The sequence below is a fragment of the Tinamus guttatus genome, unplaced genomic scaffold (genome assembly GCF_059628265.1).
Source record: "Tinamus guttatus ecotype Peru unplaced genomic scaffold, ASM5962826v1 Tinamus_guttatus_pri_ptg000060l, whole genome shotgun sequence".
NCBI lineage: Eukaryota > Metazoa > Chordata > Aves > Tinamiformes > Tinamidae > Tinamus > Tinamus guttatus.
In genome coordinates this window covers 10,033,697-10,056,136 of record NW_028288594.1, presented here as the reverse complement: position 1 = coordinate 10,056,136, position 22,440 = coordinate 10,033,697, and the positions used below count along the sequence as shown (strand labels likewise).

At 40.0% G+C, this 22,440-nt stretch overlaps 1 protein-coding gene across 1 annotated transcript in view; it reads left to right on the top strand.

The window, feature by feature from the left end:
• MYLK (myosin light chain kinase) overlaps positions 1–22,440 on the top strand; it is a 181,923-nt gene that overhangs the window by 109,915 nt on the left and 49,568 nt on the right. Inside the window, exons 15-18 of the mRNA XM_088519567.1 lie at positions 2,830–2,910; positions 3,271–4,145; positions 13,781–13,897; positions 15,408–15,503. Coding sequence (XP_088375693.1) covers positions 2,830–2,910; positions 3,271–4,145; positions 13,781–13,897; positions 15,408–15,503 — 1,169 coding nt within the window. The remainder of the gene's footprint in view (positions 1–2,829; positions 2,911–3,270; positions 4,146–13,780; positions 13,898–15,407; positions 15,504–22,440) is intronic.

Sequence of the window (22,440 nt, the reverse complement as noted above, 5' to 3'; positions counted from 1 at the left end):
TTCCTCCAGAGAGTGCTTCCTGGGGACATGCAGACAATAAGTCTCATCTAAGGTTCAGTGAAAATATTTGAGTAGACCCTGCCAAGAAACTAGTATTTCAAGACGTTTTGGACATAAAAGCCATCTCAGGGAAAACTGATCCCACAATAGAACAGGGCGCTATTTTTAAAATTGCTTCAGGCTTTGCAGATGGAGTTTTATTTGTTTTGTTTTTGTTTTTCTCTTTTTTTGGTTTTTAATTCCTTGACATATTAAAGATAAATCCCAAGCATGGGCATTATACAGAACAATCCTGCAAAATCCAACACTTCCAAGCACCTCTTTGGCATGTCACTACAAAGCACAGCCTTTATCCATGTTCTGCGCTAGTCCACAGTAAAGGAGCCAGGGGGATCTAACTTTGTCTGGGGTTTTGGTGATATGATCCCAGCATGGAGATTGCAATTTTGCAGAACTACTGTTGTCGCTGCCAGAATTCAGAGTAGCAGAGGTCTGAAAGACTTGAAGTAGGGCTTGTAACTGCAAAGTTCTGGTTTTATCAGCTGTCCTTATGAACCTTGCCTTGACTGGATTCTGAAATTGCGTAAATGTAAAAATGTTTACAGAGTTTTCAGAGTTACTCTAGATTGCATTTAGTATCTAAACTACCCAGTCCTTCTTAATTATTCTTGGCTTGTTTCTCTTTTTCCATCCTGTGAACTACAAACGCTTTGCAAAGGTGAGTCAATGTTCTTAACTTTACTTTTTTAGGCACTGAACTGAATTTAGAAGACAAAATCAGTGACAAAACTTGCTTTGATTTTATTGGGACCAGAATTTGTTCTAAGAAGGTTAAGCATTTGGACAGAGATGTCATGAATCAGACACAGACTGGATGTTTTTATCCAGTGGTCTGCTTACCAGCCATTCACTTCATAAATAAGAACAAAACCCTACCTTGTGAACCATTTGTCCATGTAGGCACTTACATGGCCCACGTGCCATAATTTGTAGGTGTTACCTGGATTTTAAAAAGAGAAAGAACAAAATGCTCTCTGCTTTCTTATTCCCTCCCTTGTTTTACAAACCCTATGAAAAATAACTGAGAGACCTGTTTTGCCTTCCTTGTTTGCGTTCTTGTGTATGTGGAGACTTTGCTGAGGGCAAGATGCATTGCAGAACTGGGTCTTTCAGGAACAGTGTTTCTTTTAGTGCTCAGGACAACACTCAGCATCCCTAGATCCTTCTCCCGGGAGAGTGTTGTGGTACTTCAGCCTTTCTTATTGGCGTCACAATTCTTGTGGGCAAAGCTTTGCTTGTACAGTCATGGCAGAGGCTGAGCAGTGCTGAGTGGCTCTCCATTTGATGTACACTGTGAACTGTCAGTTCTTGAGCTTGTGAGGCTTCTCCTACTCTATCATCAGCTTTGGATTGGTTTTACATCCTAAAGGGAGAGTAACTCAGCTCTAGGAGAACCGCTGGGAAGTGCTTTAGGCTAAGCCAAACCCCCTGCTAGCAGCCCTATAGCTGTGATGAATGAGAAAGTTCTTGAACAGTTTCAGAGTTCTCCCACCCATCTTCCAGGACCGATTGGTTTGTTGGGAGTAGAGGACACATCCTTTCTTTTTTTTTTTTTTCTTCTCCTTTCTTTCTATTTATCCTGCTTCCCAGTGGAGATTGCACATAAGGGGCAGTAAGTCTGCCAGGTCTCCAGCGTTAAGCTTGCATTTGCTAGGAGTGATTTGAATGCTGGCTGTGCTGACTTGGGACTTCCCATGCCCTTTGGACAGGCTCTGTTTGGTACTCAGATATTCTCCAGACTTTTATACTGAGGGAAGTCTGTGGCTTTGAGTGCTTCCTTGGGGGTTGTTATCCATAACAGTTTCTTGCATTATATATATCAAAGTGTTTATATATATGTGTGTGTGTGTGTATGTGTATATATGTAAATATATAAAAGTGTTGAATGTGTTCCTACAGCTTCTTTTTCTTAATGGCCTTAAGGACAAATGAGGTGTATTTTTTCCTTAATCAGTTCAAAGGGGTCAGGACTTCAGGAGAGCTGTGGCAACACTTAAAAAAACCCTACTGCCTGGAGGAGTTACATTTTGCTTTTGGCCTCTCCTGTGTTTAGTGGAGAAGAGCTGTTTGAGGCTGAAAAGATGATATATATCTATGGGAGGGAGTGTGCAGTGGGGGCGGGGGGAGCGCACTAATGACTTCTTTAATGGGAGCCTTTTGCAGAAGGCATGCATGGTATTCCTCTGCAAAAGGAAGAATAAGTACTCAGTACCATATATGGTGACACTTTTATGTTTTTTAATATAAACATGCACAGGCTGGAGCGATCCATGTAGCTGGGTTTTGCTGATTGGTTGGGTCGGGGGGAGGGAAGGAAATGAGACCCTGCTTTTAATATCTTAGCATTAGGAAACTTAAGAGCTTGGGACTTGAATAAATAAACAGTAGGCAGAGTTGGGAAGAATTTCAACTTTCCAAAATAGCCCCTTCCTCTGCATGGATTTTCCAGCTTTTGTATTTGTTTTCCTTTAGCTAGCTTGTTTGCAGCTGTTTCATTCTGTAAATTGTTTTGATTTTTGTTCAGGGAGAATGCTGTTCCCAGTGTATAGAGCAGTAAATCAGAAAAAAGCCATTTGATATAGGTTGACTCCAACTAGAAGGGGCCCAAACCCATCCAGCCAAACACCACAGTGCCAGCCTTAAGGAGAGAGCAACACACAATGTTTGAGCTGTGTTAGTGCAACACACAGTGCAGTCACTTTAGCTCAGGCAAGTTAGGGTTCTGGAGGGGGAAACCTCAGTTTTTCTGATTTCATTTAAACATTTCAGGAACCAAGTTGGAGAATGCAGCTGCCAGGTGTCTCTGATGCTGCGAGAGAGTTCAGCTTCCAGAGCAGAAGTGCTCAGAGAGTGAGTATTTTTCCCAGGGACTTGCATGGGTGGGTTCTATTTTTTGCTCCGTTAATTCCCTGCCCTTACAGACCCAGTCTGGCTGCTGTTCAACCTAATCCCCAAATGTGACCCAACAAATTGTTTTCATCATACAGGCTAAGCACACTGTACCAAGCCAGAGTAGAGAAGATCTTTTTTGTTTGTGCCCTTATATGGCTCCTGAAGTCATCATTGATGCAATAAACTCATGGAGTGTGCTCCTCTAATCAACCTCCCCTTCTATAAACACATTTTGTTCCTGCTCTGAGATTGTTCCCTGACATTTTTAAGCCAGCCCCTTTCCTGGCTGACTCTTTTCTTTTCTTTTTCTGATTCTAGTGGAAGAGAGTCAGGCAGCTCTGGAGAGCGAAGAGATGGTGGAGATCATGGTACACTAACATTTGGTAGAGCAAGTGCTTTCAAAAAGAGCAGCAGTGAAACCAGAGCAGCTGAGGAAGAGCAGGAAGACGTCCGAGGGGTGCTGAAGAGGCGAGTGGAAACTCGGGAACACACAGAGGAGAGCCTGAGGCAGCAGGAAGCTGAGCAGCTTGATTTCCGTGACATTTTAGGCAAGAAAGTCAGCACCAAAAGTTTTTCTGAGGAGGAACTGAAGGAAATCCCAGCCGAGCAAATGGACTTCCGTGCTAACCTGCAACGGCAGGTCAAACCCAAGACCTTGTCAGAGGAGGAAAGGAAAGTTCATGCTCCGCAGCAGGTGGACTTCCGTTCTGTGCTGGCCAAGAAAGGCACCCCCAAAACCCCTTTGCCAGAGAAGGTGCCACCTCCTAAGCCAGCTGCTCCAGATTTCAGGTCTGTGCTGGGCTCCAAGAAGAAGCCACCTGCAGAGAATGGCAGTGCTGGCACCCCAGCACCAAATGCCCGCACCAATTCTGAACCCCAGAAAGCCATCCCCAATTCTGAAGCTCCTGTTGCCAAACCAGTAGTGAAAAAAGAAGAGAAGAACGACAGGAACTGTGAACATGGGTGCTCAGTGGTGGATGGTGGTATAATTGGAAAAAAACCTGAAAGTAAAGGAACCGCAAGCAAAGGAACAGCACCATCCTTTACAGAGAAGCTTAAGGATGCTCAAGTAACAGACGGAGAAAAATTAGTTTTACAATGTCGGATTTCCTCTGATCCCCCTGCAGCTGTCACCTGGATGCTAGACAGCAAACCCGTCAAGTCATCAAAGTCTGTTGTCATCTCTCAAGAAGGTAAATTAATTGAATTAAAAGGGAGCTGGATGGCACACTATTATATCCAACTCTTGATTAATAATGTATAGTTCATTATAGGTAATGCAATACTTCCTTAAGTCCTGTGCCAGTAACTGCTTCCAGATGCATTCCAGATGCATCTTTCTTCTTATTTCAGTGAAGTACACAAGGAACAGTGTTGTTTAACATTTCTTGCAGATTTTCTTTTAACAACCTGCAGATGTAATATTTTATAAAGTTGAACTTCATGCATTCTTAAATGCTGTTTACATTGCTAATAGTGTTTAAGGAGCTGGTATGTGACATTTATTTCAGCTGAAGTTTAAGGATTTAGAACATTGAAAAAAAGAATAACTGGTTTATACATTCTGATTTAATTATTTTGTATGTTTACCATTTCAGGCTTTTCTATTGCATTAAGAATGTGGAAGCAAAAAGGAATTGTGTTACTGAAAGAAATTACTGCAAGTTTGAGTTATACAGTTAAGATCAGAGTTCAGAATTGATTTCCAGTATATTCAGTGGCTTACCAGAAGGTGCTCATGTAGTCTGTGGAGACAATGAAGCATAAAAAATCCATGGCATGATGGTTTTTAACCAATTTCAAAACAACACATGATTTGGTTAATGTCCTCAGGGAGAACATTAATGTCAAAATGAGTAATTTCTTTGTATTCCACTTTCTGGATAAACAGAGCCCACTAGACTGGTTTTGTGCAGCATGAAAGCTAATATTGCAAATCTAGGCAAAATGTACTTTCCTTGGGACAGAAGTGGAGGAGATAACTGATACAGTAGGAAAATAAATTCCTTATTTTATTTTGGATTCATAAAACACCCAGGGAACTGTATGGAGAATGATAATGTCCCGCCTATTTGATGCTAAAACATTTCACTGTGATTGTAAGATACCATAGTTTGATACAGGGATCTGCAGTCTTAATTGTGAAGCATTCTTCGTTTGATCCACATTTTTTTAAGTGTTCACAAATGAGAACCAAAAGAATATGCACAGTGATTCACCACAACCAGTGAATCCTTCCACAATGATACAAGCACTGAAACACAGGGATGCCTTTATTTGAAGTTGATGAAATCAGAAACAACATTGTTTTTTGATAGAACAAAACACTACCTGGGTGCTACGTCTGGGCATAACCAAGGGAGTAGATGGGGACAGTGAAACAGGCATCTTGTGGCTGAAGTAGTAGAAGAATGTTCCTACTGAACATGTTTTGATTTTTACCAAAGAGAACTGTGCAGCACAGGGGTAACGCTCATGTGCATGAGAAAAGGTAGAATAGAAAGAATGACTTCCCTGTGAAAAGCACCAAAATAATCAAAAAGGTGAGGCCAAGTCTAAGTAGCCTTACCCTGAAAAAAGGCCAAAAAGCAGGGAGTTGCTCTGAGTATCAGGAAGTTGCACGTCTGAAACTTTAATCTCTCTTCTCAGTGTAGACCAAAGAGACAACATCCCTGCATCAGAGTGAATCAGGTTCTCCCGAGCTATGCTGGAGTCCCACAGAGTGCTGCAGCACTGGTGCTGCAGAAACTCTCAGAAAGTTGCTTTCTTGAGTGAAAGAAGCTGTTGCAATCCCCCAACTCATACAACTCAAACAAAATAGTACCATGAAGCTGAAAATCCGATGTAGCTGAGGTTTGCTCTGAAGTGATCCTGAGGTTCCTTAAATGCTCTACCACCTCCCTGAGCAGAGCAGGTGCCAGGTTCGGTCCAGTTCGTCTCAGCTTGTAACACCCCAGAGCTGGCACTTTGGCAGGGCATCTCACTTCAGCAATGCTCTCCATTGGCATAAAAAGCAGAGATCACCATGGGATAAGGAATCCAGTGTTTCAGGACATCCATCCTTCAGGGAGTGAAGAACCTCTGCTTTCATTTGAGTGGTGCCTGTACTATTATCATGATTAGCTAATTGTATTACTTGTACTTAAAAATTGTGCTGTCTTTTGCGTATTTACAGAGGCCGTTAGAAAGAAGTGTTACATAAGGAACGAAATGATAAGGTTTTCTCTTTCAATGACAAAAAAACAAAAAGGAGCAAAGGTTGCAAGTATTTTTCTTTCCACCCTATCACCTGCCTTCTGCTGTGTGGAAGGGAGACCATGCGTGATGCTCAGTTTATTTTTTTTCCAGCAGTACCTACTTGCTTTGGCACTTGGCATTCCAAGTGTTGCTGCTGCCATGCTGTGAGGTGCCCTTATGCCAAGTGTTACGTAATTAGCCAGATACGCATGATACTCACTCAAAGCAAGTTCTAATTTTCTTAGAGATTGATTGCTCTTTTTCCTAATTAGGAACATGTGAATACTTGAAGGATATCCACATCCAGGAGAAGGAATAGTTAGCCCAACAAAAGAGAGTTTTACTGGGAACTGCAGACTAGAACTGAGAAATTGCAATTTTAGGCTAAATACCAGGAAAGATTTCTCTATAGTAGAGGCCTGGGAACTAGTACCACAGAGACAGTGTTTGGAGCAGCTGTAAACACAGAGAACAACAGTAAAATGGGATGCAGTACTTGGCATCCCAATGCCAAACCCTGAGTTTATATCCTTTACACAGAATGCTGAAAAGACAACTTGATCAGGCCACGGGCATCATGTCCCTTAGTAACAGTGCATTTGGCCAACCGTGGAGCAACATTTCTGGGCCTTGGAGCTAATCACCTGCAGTCATCCTCAGCTGAAGGAAGGTTGAGTCTGTGGGAAAGGAGAGAAATTCAGAGCAAAAGGACCTAGCTCCCATTAATGGCCTTAGATTTTACAGAGCCAGTTTTCGCTTATTCAGAATGATCTTGCTGCCCTGTGTTCAGCAGCAAAATCCATTATGGGAGTGGATCCATTAATAGCTATTTCACCAACTGTTTAATTGCTGCCTTGATGTTTGATGGCGTACACTAGCTGTCATGTATGGAAAATACCATACGTACGTTTTCCTTAGGTGTCTCGGCAGAAGAGTGACTTCTTTCTTCGTGGTGAGCTGGATAGTGGAAAAACCTCCATTTAGAGCAAGAGGTGCTCACGTGCTTCTTTTCAGAGGGCAAGCCCATTTTAGTTAGTACAGGCTAGTGGCCCACAAGTTGTTTAGCACAAGTGGCACCTGAACCTGCAGAATTACGTGTGTTTGTCCTTTGGAAATCAAATTAACACTCTCTTTCATTGCTGAGAAGCAAAAAGAGGCAGCAGTTTAGTGACTTCCTGGTGCCAAACATATCATTAAAACAAATCCACAGAATCTCCTGGTTTCTTGAACACAGATACCTGCTAGAGCAAGTGGTACATTTGGCTAGAAAGGACAGACTTAAAATATATGCATTACACAAAATCTTTTGGTGTTTATCAAACGTACTAGGTAAGTGAGCCCTCTATGTAATAAGTCACTGAAAGTAACTTTCCTTGTCATATTTGTTCCTAGCTGATCGAAGGCCCTTTAGGTGCTCTACGCACTTTCATTCGCTTGTCTCATCTGTATTTGAAGAGGCTGCATTCCCTCTCTGGGGCTGTTTAGCTGTCAGCTTGCAAGAGAAGAGTGGATGTTAGCCCAGCTTCCTTACAGAGAGAGATGCCCAAATTTAAACACCAGAATAATCACTGATTCTTAAGGTCTTAGCAAACAGAATTACATTCCGCTCCAAAAGCAAACTTTTACCCTCAGGCCTATTATTCTGTATATTTGCTGTATTCTTTTACTTAATCTAAGGCTTGCAATGTGCTTATTATTTCAGGGTAAAGTTTACATTAGCAATTAGAAGTCAGGAATCTGGGTAGCATTATACTGAATGTCACGATCACATACTTAAGAACTGTCTCATTCCTTCCATTTTACGCTTCAGCTATTAAAAGTGTTTTATTGCTCTTTCAAATCATGAACATCAGCATTTTTTTCTCATTTCTTTTCATGGGATAGTTCCCAAATAGCGTTCTGTATTTCCATTTGCAGAAGTGGTTTGTTGCTATAAAGTATCGTTTTTTATGGCAAAGTGAGCTATTATGCCGTTTTTCTTTTCGCCAGTATGTTTAACCTGGTAGGAGTTAATTAATGGTTTGATTTATATTTTTCTTCTTTTAAACATTTATCAGAGTCTTCACTTTTAGGATAGGCAGCTGTGGGTTTTTTTTGCTTGTAAATCTCAAAGTAAATGATAATTGTGTCAAATAAGAGAGGATGTCAGCAAGAGTGCTCACAAGTCAGTGTTGTGAATGAATGGGAAGCTTAGATGGTGTATGGTTAAAAGGTGGTTGATTTTAGGATGAAAAAAAAAACACTGCTTTGTTTCAAGTAAGGAGTTATTTTGTTTGTTTGAAACAGGGTTTTAAGAAGCTGCTAGAGTGGAGTTAGACATATAAGGACCGTGTAGCAGGAGTTTCCTCGCACCGCGAGCTCTCGGGAGTGGGACTTGTTTTGTTCTGTGTTTTCCAGGACTTGGCGCAGCAGGGTCCTGCGCTGGTGGCCTGCTATGTGACTCACCCTTGGATGCTAGTACCAGGCTGGAAATTTTTGCCTGGTGCAAAACCTGTTCTAGAAGAAGATAGTAGAAGGGGGCTGAATGTTGATGTGCTTAGTGGACTGCAGAGCACAAAGGAATTGAGATGCACAGTGAATATACATGCAAACTGGCAAACTTGCCATTTACCAAATCAGCTTGCTCTACTTTTTTGAGCTACTTTAGTACTGCAAGACTGTGTACATTGAGGACATGCTGTGTAGTGGTATAGCTTAGAAAATATCCAGAGTTCGTGTTACTTTGTTTAAGACAGTTTTTTCTTTCTAAGTGTGTTGGCAGCATGAGCAGCTGCTGATCTTGTTAGCAGTAATGCCTTAACAACCTTCTTGTGACTTAACACAAGTCTTGGTATCAGTTGTGCATGTGTCTGTCTGACTAGGATCTACCAGAATCTTCTGATTTTTTTCTTTTAATTAACTAGGAGCAAGAGTTTGGTTTGTAATTAAGAGATCTGCTTGTCCTGCTGAATTTAGCTGGACACAGCAACATAAGAAAAGCTTAAAGAGGCTGTATTAATTCTTCTCCATAATTCATAAATCTCCACTCCCTGTAGTTTGTTTTTTTTGTGTGTGTGTCATTTTAATACCTCCTCTTCAGCTGTTGTTTGTTTTGGTTTCTACTTTTTAGAAGACAGGCAGCAGACCCTTACATTAATATCAGCATCAGTGAGATGGAGGTTACCTTCCTATTGCTGTACTTGCAGGAGATCATTAGATCATTTAGACAGAAGTCCCCTCTGAAGTCCTGTCCTGTACCTGGATATAAAACTAGATTTTCCTCTATATTAAGCCTGATTTTCTTAGGATAGGTAGGAATTAGTTCAACAAATAAATAAGATCATTTATAATTGCTTGCTGTTTTCTCCCTCACACTCTGTCTTCCTCTGTTTCCCCTTTCCAAGACTGAATACAGCCTTTCAATTGTCTGTATTTTTATCACCATTGACTTATGAGTACTTTACATCATAGGTTGAAATATTGAATAAATTTGGTCATAGTTTCATCACAGAGTAAACACACCAGAAACACACCAAAAACATACTGTGTTGATTTCCTCATCACCAATGTGAATGTTGGTAATAGAGAATTCCTTTAAGTAAATTGATAAGAGATTCACTAAATCTAAGAAAATTGCCTTTGCAGAGATACATTTGGCAGTTTTACATGTAATCCTCCAAAGAATGAAAGCAGGTTTGCTACTAAGAGTGTCTTTTTTAAAACCCTGTGAGTTAGCAATAAGTAAATCTTGATTTTTTTTTCTTCCATGAAACTCCCATGGGTTTTTCCACGGTATTGCTTGTTATCACTGTCACTGTATTCACTGAATGGTTTCCTGGTCAATCCACCTGCCATTTTTAAACTTCCCTCTGACATTAGCCCATTCTGCACTTTCCCACACAGTCTGTGATTTATTAAAAATTAACACCCATGGGCCAAAGAGCCCCTCAACCAATTTGTTGTGACTTAAAGGCACAATTTCCCTTGGCCTCGTATTTATTAATATCACCTAGATATGCCGCAGTACTTCTTATTGCTGTGGGATACAAATGCAAAAGACAACAGAAACTTCAATCTGCGTCAGAAACACGGACTCGGGAGTTTGGCCAGCTAGATGCCAGAACAGGGAATTAGACTAGGAGCTGTTCTTTGTTGGTTTGTGTATTTGTTTTATATCTGAAGTTCACTTTCTGCAGAGTTTCATGGAAAGAATGCAGAAGCCTAGAGATATTTTAAACTGGTTTGCACTATTTTTGAGTAAGTCTGAAAATCCTTTAATAGCTCAAAATGCAAGGGAAAGTTTTTGTGTATCTAAGCTAGAGTCTCCAGTAAACTGACAGCTTCTCTGGCTGTTAACGTCTCTCTAGCTGCACCAGTTCCACGGCCCAAGTGGAGGATCCAAGAATTTGTGTTTATTCTATTGCTGTACTTTGTGGCGGGGCTTTAAAGACTATGTCAGTGAGCTGGTTCTTTAAAATATATATATATATATATATATATATATATATAAAAGACATAGAGGGATGAAGGACAAAATTAATTGTGAAGTTTTTCAGTTGGCTGCGATTTGTCACGTGCCAGGATTCAGAATACCCAGCTGCAGTCACTGGTCTGAGCTTTCTTAGAGTCATGAGAAAACAAGCTTGTTTCAGGTCATGAAGGGCTTTTGTAGAGGAAATACCAAATACTTCTTTGAAAGGCTTTGGCCTTCCAGCTCCGGGAATGGACTGTTGCTCTGGTTCGCAGAATATAGGCCTTTTGGGGAGTTTCCTGTCCTTATTAAATCTCATCAAGTCTTGCCTGTCTTTTTTTTTTTTCTTATTTCCTAAGGAAATGAGTTTTCTACAGCCCTGTTGATTCTGTGCCTTTCCTGTTATCCCCCCAGCCAGGCTAGTATTTTTTGAACCATTGGCTGATTTCGTAACAAATAAAACATAGTAGTGTGCTGCTCTATGAAAACTAGTGACTAAATAAAGGAGAATGACCCAAGTTATCCCATTTCCTCTTTATTCCTCCACTTGGGGCAGAATGCACCATTTCATCTTCTGGTGGAAGCAAGAAGCCCAGTGACCCACATGTGCTTTTGATGCGCTGACGCAGTGTGCCTGCTAGAGAGTACGAAATGCTGAAGGGAGGAAGGGTACAAATCATTGCTGCAGCGAGATGAAAATTAAGACACAAAAGGGATGGCCCTTGAGAAACCAGGTTTCATTCATTCTTCTGCTCACCCAGTAACTTAATTCAAGCTAAGCACGTACAAATACTCCTTTGGAATGAGTGTCCTCAGCACGACTTAACATTATTTCATGAGGACTTGACTTCCAGCTCAGTAACCCTAATGCATTTTCACACAGACGCCTGCTTCGCAGCCAGGCCAGTGCTGAGTTATATAAGTACTGTTGACAGAGCAGTGTATGCACATGGAAACTGGTGGAATTTCATGAGAAGAAGCTAGGATTTGCTTACAGGTTTGAGTTTAACTGTGGGGATAGAGCTGTTGTCAGGGAGGGATCTTTCTGTTGCATGCTGCTTAAGGAAAAGTTTCTCTTCAGGAGTTAATTTACACTTCCAGAGTGTGCTATATGGGCACAGCACAACGTTAGGAGTGGTGAATCTTAAATAAGCTGACAAGCATTCAGGTTAGGGAGCGCTATTGAGAAGGTACAAGGGTTCCAGTAGCAACTAAAGCAAATATGAGTTTGTTCCTGTCCCTTAAGGATCCAGTTATCCTTACCGGCCAGGCCCTGTCCTATAAGTAAGGTGGTGAGAGACCTACTTCATATGTGACTTTGTATGTGACTTAAGCTCTTTGGCAAAGTCATTTTTAGCTTCTAGTGTGCAATCTTTTCTGATTATATAGATTCACATAGACTCGTAAAAAATTTTTCACTGGAATTTCTCATTGGTTTGCCCTCCGATTGTCTCATTAAGCAGCAGAGATGCCTGAGTTTATATTTGTTATATACTTGACAGAGCACTTTTGGAAGGAGGCTGCAGCTCGAGCTGACTCACAGAGAGGAGCTGCCCAGGGAAGGCACGTGGCTTTTCTCTTCACTCTTTGAGTTGGCTGAGCACAGCCCATACAAGTGAGTGAGGGGCCAGTACTTCTGCTCTGAAATAACTCTCGCTTAGTTTCTTCAGGGGGGAAAATGGCATTATTTAGAGTTTTATTTTGCTGAAGATAAGGAGAAGGGAAAAAGTCGTATTCTTCTTGCACAATCCTGACAAAAGAAATCTGTTGGGAACTCTTTGGATGTGTTTTGAAAGACTTGTCTTGGATAATAACATCCAGTCTTACACTGAAGGACAATCTTTGCCAAAGGCTGAGTTGCTGTGTCAGAACTGAGGTCCAGTCTCTGAGGGAAGTCTCAGAGTAAAGCAGATTCCCCATGCTGCTTTTCAAGGATCAGTGCCAGTTGTGACAGTGCCATCTCCCACACTGCAAGGGGAGACGTGATGGGGAGCTGCAGGCGGCCGCTCTGGAAGGGAAAAGTCGGCCTGTACTTAGCCTAGAGAGAGAACTATGGAAAATAGCAGGAGATGCTGGGAAATCTCCTGATGCCCCAGGATATAGGGAAAAGCCTAATAAAGTTTGGTTAGAGGACAGGTCAAGCTTCCCAGTGAGGAAGGAGAAGGCAGGATATTACGAGGATATTTGGACAGGGAAGGTTTGGAGTATGCTTTTTCTTTTTAAAAAAAATTAAAGCATACTGAGGGGTTCTCCTCAGGGTGTGAAGCACTTTGTTGTTCCACACGCTGCAAGTGAAAGGGATTAGGTAAACCAGAGTTTTCCTTCCTCATCCCCCATAGTGGGAACAGCTTCTGCTTTGGCTCACAGAGTTTTATTTTTGAAGAGGAAATGTGTTTCCCTTGGGTCATACCAAGCCTCCCTTGGTAACCGCAGAGCTTATGTCGCATCCTGTTTCTGCAGACCCAGTGAACCCAAATTCTGTGAGTTTTTTGTTTGAAATGAGTTTATTGCAGTGACAGATTTGATTGCCATTGATATATTGGGCTTTTTAAAATATGCTTTAAAGATCAGACATTTGGTCTTTGAGCAATTCAAGCAAAAAGATGGCCCTCAATATCATTTTTAAACTTGGACACTAAGCTACAGTTCTGCTTTAAACATGGATGCTGACAGGACTGCTAGGGACAGGTTGAACCAAAATACCGCAGATGGAAACTCTACAGAAATTCTCTTATTTGTAGTCCTACACTACTAGCATTTTTCAGAAAAGACTGTCTCACTGAGCACCTCTTATCACTGCTGTAAGCAGTTGGCAGCGGAGATTTTCTTCTAGGTCTTCTGCATCTTCATCTTTTAATCACCTGAGGGCTGTAGGCCCAGTTTTGAGAATCCTAAGGAATATTGATATAATCTAAATTATCCACCTATATATTTTTATTTTACTTCAGTCTTAATAAAGTTCTGATCTCTATTGTGAATTCTAATGTTGAATTTTTAGGGTCAAGACATCCTTTTCCAGCAGTGAACATCAACTGTATTAAAAATATGGATCATTTCATGCATTCTGTTCCTTATTAACACTCAGCTTTTTGTGAACTACCATACATAATGCCCATTTGACCTCTTTTTTCTCTATATTAGGTGCCCTGTGTTCACTTACCATTGAGAAGGCTGCTGCTGAAAATGAAGGGGAATATAAATGCATAGCTGAGAATGCAGCAGGAAAAGCTGAATGTGCTTGCAGAGTGCAGGTGGAAGGTAAGTGCTTTGCTGGATATGGGAAAACCCTTGCAGAGAACTTCCTCCTTTCCTGGGAGTTCAGAATCCACCATAAAGAAGCATGAGCAGAGAAACAGTGGAGCGCCTGATGCTCTTGCTCCTCTGTGGTACAATCCAAGCTCCTGATGACCACTGTATTTCTATAAAGATACCACCCTTGTATACCACTGTCATAGAAGTCTGGTAGGAGTAATTTGCAAACCAGGGTACAGGTTCTCAGCTTCAGTGATGCTGATGACACTGTTCTTAAATGCCAGATAGTCTTGGTCTTGGGCAAATACTTTGTCATGGGGTTGAGAGCATAGACTTTTAAAACTGCCATAGAATTTAAGCCCAGGTAATTAAATGTGATTCTGATAGCTTGTCTGCAGGTGAAGAGCTCATTCTTGAATACTCTGCATTGCAACTAAAAGCACACAAAACTAAGAAACAAATGCAATACCTACCAAAACACAAATTTTGGATGGTAACTTAAAGAAATCATGAGATTTTACTAGCACTGAAATTGAGAAAAGATTGTCTTGAGACTTTAAGCAGAGTCTAATATCATATAACTCCTTCAGTTCCACAGAAGTGGGAGGATAAAGGAGCAGATCATCAAGAGCTTAGTAATCAGTAGTTCCCTAAAGCTATCCTAGCATCTTTTAAGTGCCTCAGTCATCCTCATATTGTTTCCTTTTCTTTGTCTTCCAATCACCCTCAAATAGTTGCCTTCTTTCATGAAGTATCCTTCAGCACTATTGTTTCCCACTCTAAATTTCTTGCTGGCAATCCTGGGAGAACAGATGAAGACTTTATTTTGCAAAGCCTTCATCATAGGAGTCTGTCAGCTCATGAAATATTAATTACTTGATGACAAGGAGGGTGTCCAATCAGCTGTCTGCCTCACACTGACAGTGGCACCTAAGAGCTGTCTATCTTGAGAATGATGAAATGCATCAAACTTGGGTCCTCTTGATGCCACTTTTGCCATCCTCTTTAGGGACTGAATGAATGCATAGTATCTTCTTGAAAATATTTAAACATACAGAGGAAATAAAATTTCAAAGAGTCTTTATCTATATGTATCACAGATACAATAGACTAGAAAATGACATAGCAAGAGATTATTTTGGATGAAATGATGCTTCAAAGATGCCTTTGCTTCCTTCTTCCCATGTCCTGTCTAAAGCAGCTTTGCACGCATTGTACTTTGTTCTTTTCAATTAAATCAGCCCATCAGCCTTGGTGGTGTCTCCATTCTGTTTGTTTTCTCAGGTTTTCAGTGCGGCTGCTTCTGCAGAGTGTGTCCCTCTCTGTTCTCTCTCCCTTTTGGAATAAGACACACTTAACAATTCTGTGCAGAAAATCTTGTTTAAAACCCTAGCAGCCAATAAGTTTCTCTAACTTTGCAGAAAGAGCCAGAACAGACTGATGTTAACAGGCAGTACTTTCATTCTTAATTCTTAAATTACTGTGTATTTTATTATCATTTTTGTTTTGATTGCAGATGCCTCATCCACAAAGACCGCAAAGCCTACTGAGAAGAAAACCAAGAAAACTGAGAAGCCTAAGAGCACACTTCCCCCTGTGCTGTCAACAGAGAGTAAGTGTCAGTGATTTAAATTGCTTCCTTTTCAATGGAAACAAAAGAGTGCTTGGGGATTCTGTGGTCATTCCCTTCTGTTTGTAGGCCTAGTAGCAGAAGCTTTTGCTGTTTCTTTAACCCTTACATATAGGTCATGTGAAATAAGAGTTTTTGCCTTGTAGGGAATGGAAGTGAGAGGTGAAACTGTGAGTTCAGACCTAGCCCACTCAGTTCTCAGTTTCCCATAATGATGGAATAAACTTGTGACACGTTTCTCTTAGGCTGCCTCCCCAAAAGAGTGCAGAAATTCTCATTTATTTCAAAACATGTTGTGCCCTGTGCAGACGACCGACTGCCTTTCCTTTGATAGACAAGGTATCCTAACTGAATTGGCTCCCGTAACATATTGTGCCCTGTGCTTTTTCTATAAACATGGGGAGTTGTTTTATGAGTTTCACATTTTTCATTCCAATCCTAAATACTTTGCTTGCTTTTAATGCTACTTAAAGTAACAAATCAGCAATAAAATCCAGTATTTTTTCTACTCTGCATACATGCATTTGATTAAAAGGAAACTTTAAATCATGGTAAAGGCACTATAATATTACCACTTAGAAACTGGCAATACTGCTACTGCTTTTGAAACTGAATGCCCACAAAGTACAAATATCTCTTTGAAATGAAACACTTGACCTTGACAGTTGTCTACCTAGTTTGTATACGAGTTCCTAAAAAAGGAGTAAAGACATAGTTGTAACAGAAACAAGAAATATTTTCTCCAGACATTTCAAAGTAATTAGCAACAAGCTACTATCTGATTCTCAGATTCTCTATCTGAATATGAATAGTTTCAGTCTTTTTTCAGATGGGTGCAATTTTGTACTTGTTAGTCATCACACGTAGTACTTCTGTTTCTGGAATTGCTGACTTGTGTGCTCCTAGGCTGTTCTGGCATGGTATGCTCTATTTCTGCATGTTTTGGATGTTACCTCTTCTCCATTTCATTATCTTTGTACTTTAAAGGTGACATTTGACTCAGGCGGCAGGTATTCCCGCCTTGCTGGCTGAACATTAGAACACCTCCCTCCTGCCACTCATTTGGGAGGGGTCACACCAACATGTTCCACACCACACCTGTGCTGCAAAGCCTGTAAATAATAGGAACTGAGAAGAACAAGCATTTGTTCTTGAGCATCACTAGAAAACAAGATTTTAAAGCCATTTAAAGCACCACAGGCTAGTGTTTTGAAGAGTGTTTTCTATGTATACAAACACACACGTTTCCTCCCAGCCATATTATCATTCGCACCCTTCCCAGGAGATTGTGTTAGTGGGAAGTAAGTCTAAATATGTGGAGATGCTGCTGCACGTTTTGTTGATATCAGTGCTCGCCGTGCTGTTGATTTTAATGGAAACTGGATATGGTCAGTAACAGAGAAGTTAGCAACTCTGGCTTCAGAAATGGCTAGAAAAAGAAAGTTGAAACAATGAGGGCTGTTTTTTCTTATGTTTGCTCCCTGACATATTATACCAGTGTTTAAAGTTCTTAAGCTTCTCATAAAGTCTTTTTTTGGAAGCACCTGTAGAACATCTTTCCTGTTGCCCTGAAAATATCATCAAGGTGACCAGACAGAATATTAGAAAGCTGGGCTTCGGGAGAGCTTTTGAAAACCTTTGGAGGAGTGCATATTTCATTTTAAAATGGTTTGTCCAAAGAGATTTCACACGCAGATTTTAACATCTCAGCTTCAGTCTCTGGAGGGCTGTAGGTATTTATCTGCCTGAAATGACTGTTACGTTTGTTTGCTTGTCAGTGGCACAGTGTACAAAACTGTTCTACTACTCTTCACAGTTTCAGTATATACTGAAACCCCTTTCAGATGTAGAGAATTTCAAGTTCCTTACCTGAAAGGCAACAGCCTTAACAAGTCAAGTATTTGTCCATCTTTACTGCTTCATTTCTGTCCAAAATGAAGTTAATAAAAAGTGGCTGTGAAGTAAGATTCCCAATTTAGTAAGGAGTTAAGTTTGTCCTCTGATCTCTTCTAGTCGTTGCTGCCTCATCAACTCAGCAGTAGTAGTAATAGCAGGTAGAGTATAAGAAATGATAAGGAAGAAGCAGAGAGAAAAACAAGCCTAATAATCCCACTGCGTAAATTCTGAATTTTTGATAGGGAATGCAAGTCTGACCCTTTCACACCAGCTTCTCCAAAGCAATATTGGAGGACTAAAGAAATTACACAGAAGAGATGAAATATACTCAAGAAAGATATGATAAAATCTATACAGTAATGAACAGCATTGATGTTTAATGCTAAGAGGGGACATGACCATGAAATACCACTAATTTTTGAATACAGGAGCAGCATGACATGAAATGTGGTCTACAGTTTCCATCACAAACTTGTCATTCACTTTTTATTTGCATTTACTGGTCTGAAAGGATTCAATTCTGTTAAGTCACAACAGTATGTGCTATAGGGGTGTAGAAGCTATGTATGTCAATTTTAGAAACACCCCTTCTTAGAAAAAAAAAATCCACGTTGTTCATTGTTTGGAAGAAAGTGCAAGTCAGCCTTCATAGGTAGTAGCTACACTAACATTTTTATCCCTTCGGATAAATTTTAAGTGATCCCCAAAATTTTGCCCTAATAGGAACCTTCAGGAAATCTGATGAAAAGCAATTAACTTTTAGTGCTTGAGAACAAAGATCAACACAGTTCTTGCTGAGAAGTAGAATGAATGCTGATATGTTAATCTGTAGATTTTGTGTCACTGTGAGAAATGTTGTTGCTCCAGGTAATTCAACTGGTTGTTCTGATAGTTATTTTATTATTTGAAGTTTAGCTTTTGCAAGCTACTGAAAGCCACAAGTAAGATAACTTTTCCCAGCATGAAGTCTTTTGAAATGATTCTAGACTCTAATTTAGAATAAGAAGTTGTTCTGTTCAAAGTATCCGTGAAAGCACCTTTGTGCTTCTCTTTGTGCAGTATCTCTTAATGACCCCTTTTCAAGCACACTGTGTTAATATGCAGAAAGACTGCTCCTTGGCTAGCAGGTTAGGAAAATTAGGATGTATTTCTTGCTCATAATTAATATTCTGTAGCCAGAATTAATAGTAATTACAGCTCTGTAGAATGCTACTCTGTGATGCTAAATAGACTAAATAATAATGTTTGTGAGAAAAATGAACAGCTTCAGCTTTGAATCTGAAGAAATCAGTTGTGAGAAAGAAGGGGGAATTACACTTTTTTTTTGAAATTCCAGGATCGATTCATTCTTCACTGACATTACTGACTTATGTATCTTTGCTAAGTGGATAAAAAAATGCTACTGGATTAGAATAACAAAGTGTTATGTTTCTTCTGCACAGATATAAAAGATTAGAAGAAGCAGTGGAAAATTGGAACCTTTCATTATTTATCATACTGCATACTCTGCGCTATGCCAGAACAATCAGTGAATAATCTAAGGTCTCCAAGTTTGACATAACCTTGCAGCAGAACTACTGAATTAATAATTCTTAGCAATTGATCACCTTTCTATGAAGCTTTGAAAGTATCTGATGTAAAGAGATTTGGGCACACATATCCCATTAAAATTAGAAGTTAATTCAAATTAAGCTTAAAAGGAATTGGATGTTTAAATGATCATGACTACTTGTAAAAACTTTAATGCTTATTATATAAATGCGTTTTTTCCCAGTAAATTGCAGAAATCTGCTCGTTAAACCCACTATTCTCATGCCCATAAATTAATACCCAATAATTAAACCATGTACAGGATCCAGCACAGGCTTATCTGCACAAATTTAAGTTCTGCTCAGTTAAAAATAAAGTTATTTCAAATAAAAAAACTAACTCCATGCATCCAAGTAAAGGAGCCCAAAATACATTATTTAACAGTACTTGGTATCTTGCTGATATTTTCTGTATCTACTACTATATAAAACCTGTTTGATTGCATGTCAAACACATTTTTGTTTAAGTAACGATGCATTCTCTTGCAGACATTTGTTAATAAATTGTCATTACTGACACTGTCCAGATCGAGTCCTCTGGAGGCTGAAGTGTTGTCTTCCCAGGTCTGACTTCTCCACGTACTTGACCATAAGGCTGTCCTAAGTGTAAATGTGTCAGACAGAGCTCTTCATATATTCTTATGGGTGGGAGAGGTCAAATCATTTTAATTACTGCAGAGAAATTATCAGCCAGTGGCTAAGTGCTTAGCACACATTTCTATCATTTGTTCTTTGTAAACAGTCTGGTCAAAGAATCCAAATCTGCTGGCATCATTTTAGGAAAATGTCCCGTGAAAAAGCTAAACTTGATGTGACTGACATAGATAATATGTAATTAAATCATTAAACACTTTACATATTTGTGGTTGTCCATTCTAGGAACTATCATTTTAATATTAGACAGGGAACTGATAAATATAAGATGCCTCAAAATCTTCCTGTCAGGTCAGATGTTTTTGTCCTTAGTATAAAACTTGACACTTTCTATGGGAAGAAGTAACTAATCGGGTCAGAGATATTCCTTTAATTGCAGAAATCAGGCACAGCTGGGCAGCTGCACCCTCTGTCAGGAAATGAGGGCAGCCGTGATCTGGTGCCTGTGCTGCTGCTGTCCTCTTTTTCCCCTGATAGTCTGAGATACTTTTAAGGGTCAATGAGGCTATTCAAAACAGTTCCCTCCGGCCTGTCCCTTTCCCAGAAGGTCCATGCTGTTGCACGCCTTGAATGCTGCAAGAACTGAGCTGCCTTCTGTACAGTGGGTGCAAAGTATCTAGATCTCTGCTTCACATGCTGGAACAACACTGGTTTCATTGCCAGGGAAGTCACTGACCAAACTTTCTCAAAGAGAAAAGGAAATCATTCTTTTTTATTAAGTGAAGCTAAAGCCTTCATTTTTGGTATATGTAAATAAACTCATTCTGAGCTGGTTTTAGATACATTTTTTCTGAAACCCTGAAAAATGTGGGGTGATGACTGCACACCTCAGGCCTAGAGACTGGGGGTGAATAACTGGCACAGAGCCTAATGAACAAACTAGCTGAAGTAAAAAGGTAGTGTAAGATTTAACTTGGTGACTCTGAAGTTGGTTGCCTCCATAGATGAGAAGAGAATCCAGTCGCTGTATGTATATATAAAGCAATGAAGAAACACTGATCTGTTGTGTAAATCACTTCTCCTTTGCGCTGAGTGCAGCACCATTTAGCTAATGCCAGGTATGCAGTTTGAATCTCTGCCAGGTTACTTTACAGCTTATCCCATACTGATGCTTTCTGAGTTAACGTTGGCACAAAACAGTATTTTCCATGTGCTTTTCATACAATCCATCCCACATAGCTGTATGTTGACAGAAGAAGAGAGAGATATTTATTGACTGTCTCATGCAGAAAAAGATGAGCATAATTTTTGCAAGATAGCCTTGAACAGAAAAGGTGCCTTGCACCACAAATTAAACTATTGATTAGAAATTGCTGATCTCTGGCATGTAATTGAAACATTGACTAAAGTTTCTTTTTTTATAAAAGAGAAGCCTACATCTGTGTGCTTAAATAATGTACACAAGCACCTAACACCTAGCTTTTTACTGAAATCACTTGCAGTTGCTGAATGTATGAACAGACAGTCAGCCCTTTCCTACTTAGTAGACTGGGTAGCAGGCAGGCAGGTAACCTAATTTAGACTGCTGTTCCTAAATGCATGAGCGCAGCATCTTAGTGTCTAATTCTAGATGCCCTTGTAGGATGAGAGAAATACAAGAATCAGATTTACGTTTAAGAAGCTAACATTATTGTCTTGCTCCCACGAGAGCTTGTAGTGGAAATCATACAGCTTGAGTTGTTCAGAAGCCCTAAAAGTCTGCATTGCTATCTGATACTGAATCTCTTTTCTGCTTCTCAGTTTGACTTTCATATGTTTTCTCTCATTTTCTTTCAAATTGCTATAGATTTCTTCCTAGCGATGAGCTGTTTTTAAAAATGGAGTTAATTTCAGTGCCCTATTTTGCATTACTCAAGCTGTGGTGGCTCAAGAGTGGGTTAACATATATTAGCTCTCTCTTGACTGGAATGCAGGAGTGATTTTTTTTTTTTTTTAAGAGGAAGGGGAGGAAGCTGGTTTTTTTTTTCAATTAGAGGACAAACGCTCCACGAAATAGAAGATAAATATGGGATGTTGCAACAAACTGTCAGTTGTTGTTAATGACCAAATAAAAACTATTAAAATTGTACTGGAGTGCACAAACTCAAAAAAAATGGCATATATATGATAGTTATCTAATTTCCACATCTCATCAAATTTAAGTCAGAGTTCTATTTTATTTTAGTTAAATAAAAAAACAGCTAATTGGAAAGGATGGGAAGAATTTGCTCCTTGAGAGGCAATGGAGTGGAACTATTTAAACTTTCAAACTGTGGTGAAGGCTCAGGATATTGGTGCTAGCGCATTATCTCTGCCTGCCATTTTCTGTATAGTAATTAGCAGAGGTTTCTGAGTGTAAAAATTCTCAGGGTCAGAGAGAAGTAACACTGTGATGCATTTACCTGTAGGAGACAGTGAGCTCACAGTGTCGCATCCCACAGGCTGAAGGACTCAGGAGATGGAGAAGACACAGGTTTGGGTCCATAATATGAATCTGATACCTCTTTTTCTATCTCTTCTATATTTATTCTTGTTACTGTGGTATTTACCAGGTTATGGGTATGACTTCTTTTTCAGATTCTCACAAAGGAAACTCTGAAAATCTTGATTTAGTTCCCCTTGGAGATACTGTCTTGAAAGGTTTTACATGATGGAAAAATATGTTCCAATGTGGCTAGAGTATCTAGTATGGCATTAGCCCTTCTCCTTCCCTGAGCTCAAATGAGAATCTCAGAAGCCAGAAGCAGGCACTCAGGCTGCTACCGTGCTCCCTGTGTTCGGAGGAGTTGGGCATTCATGGT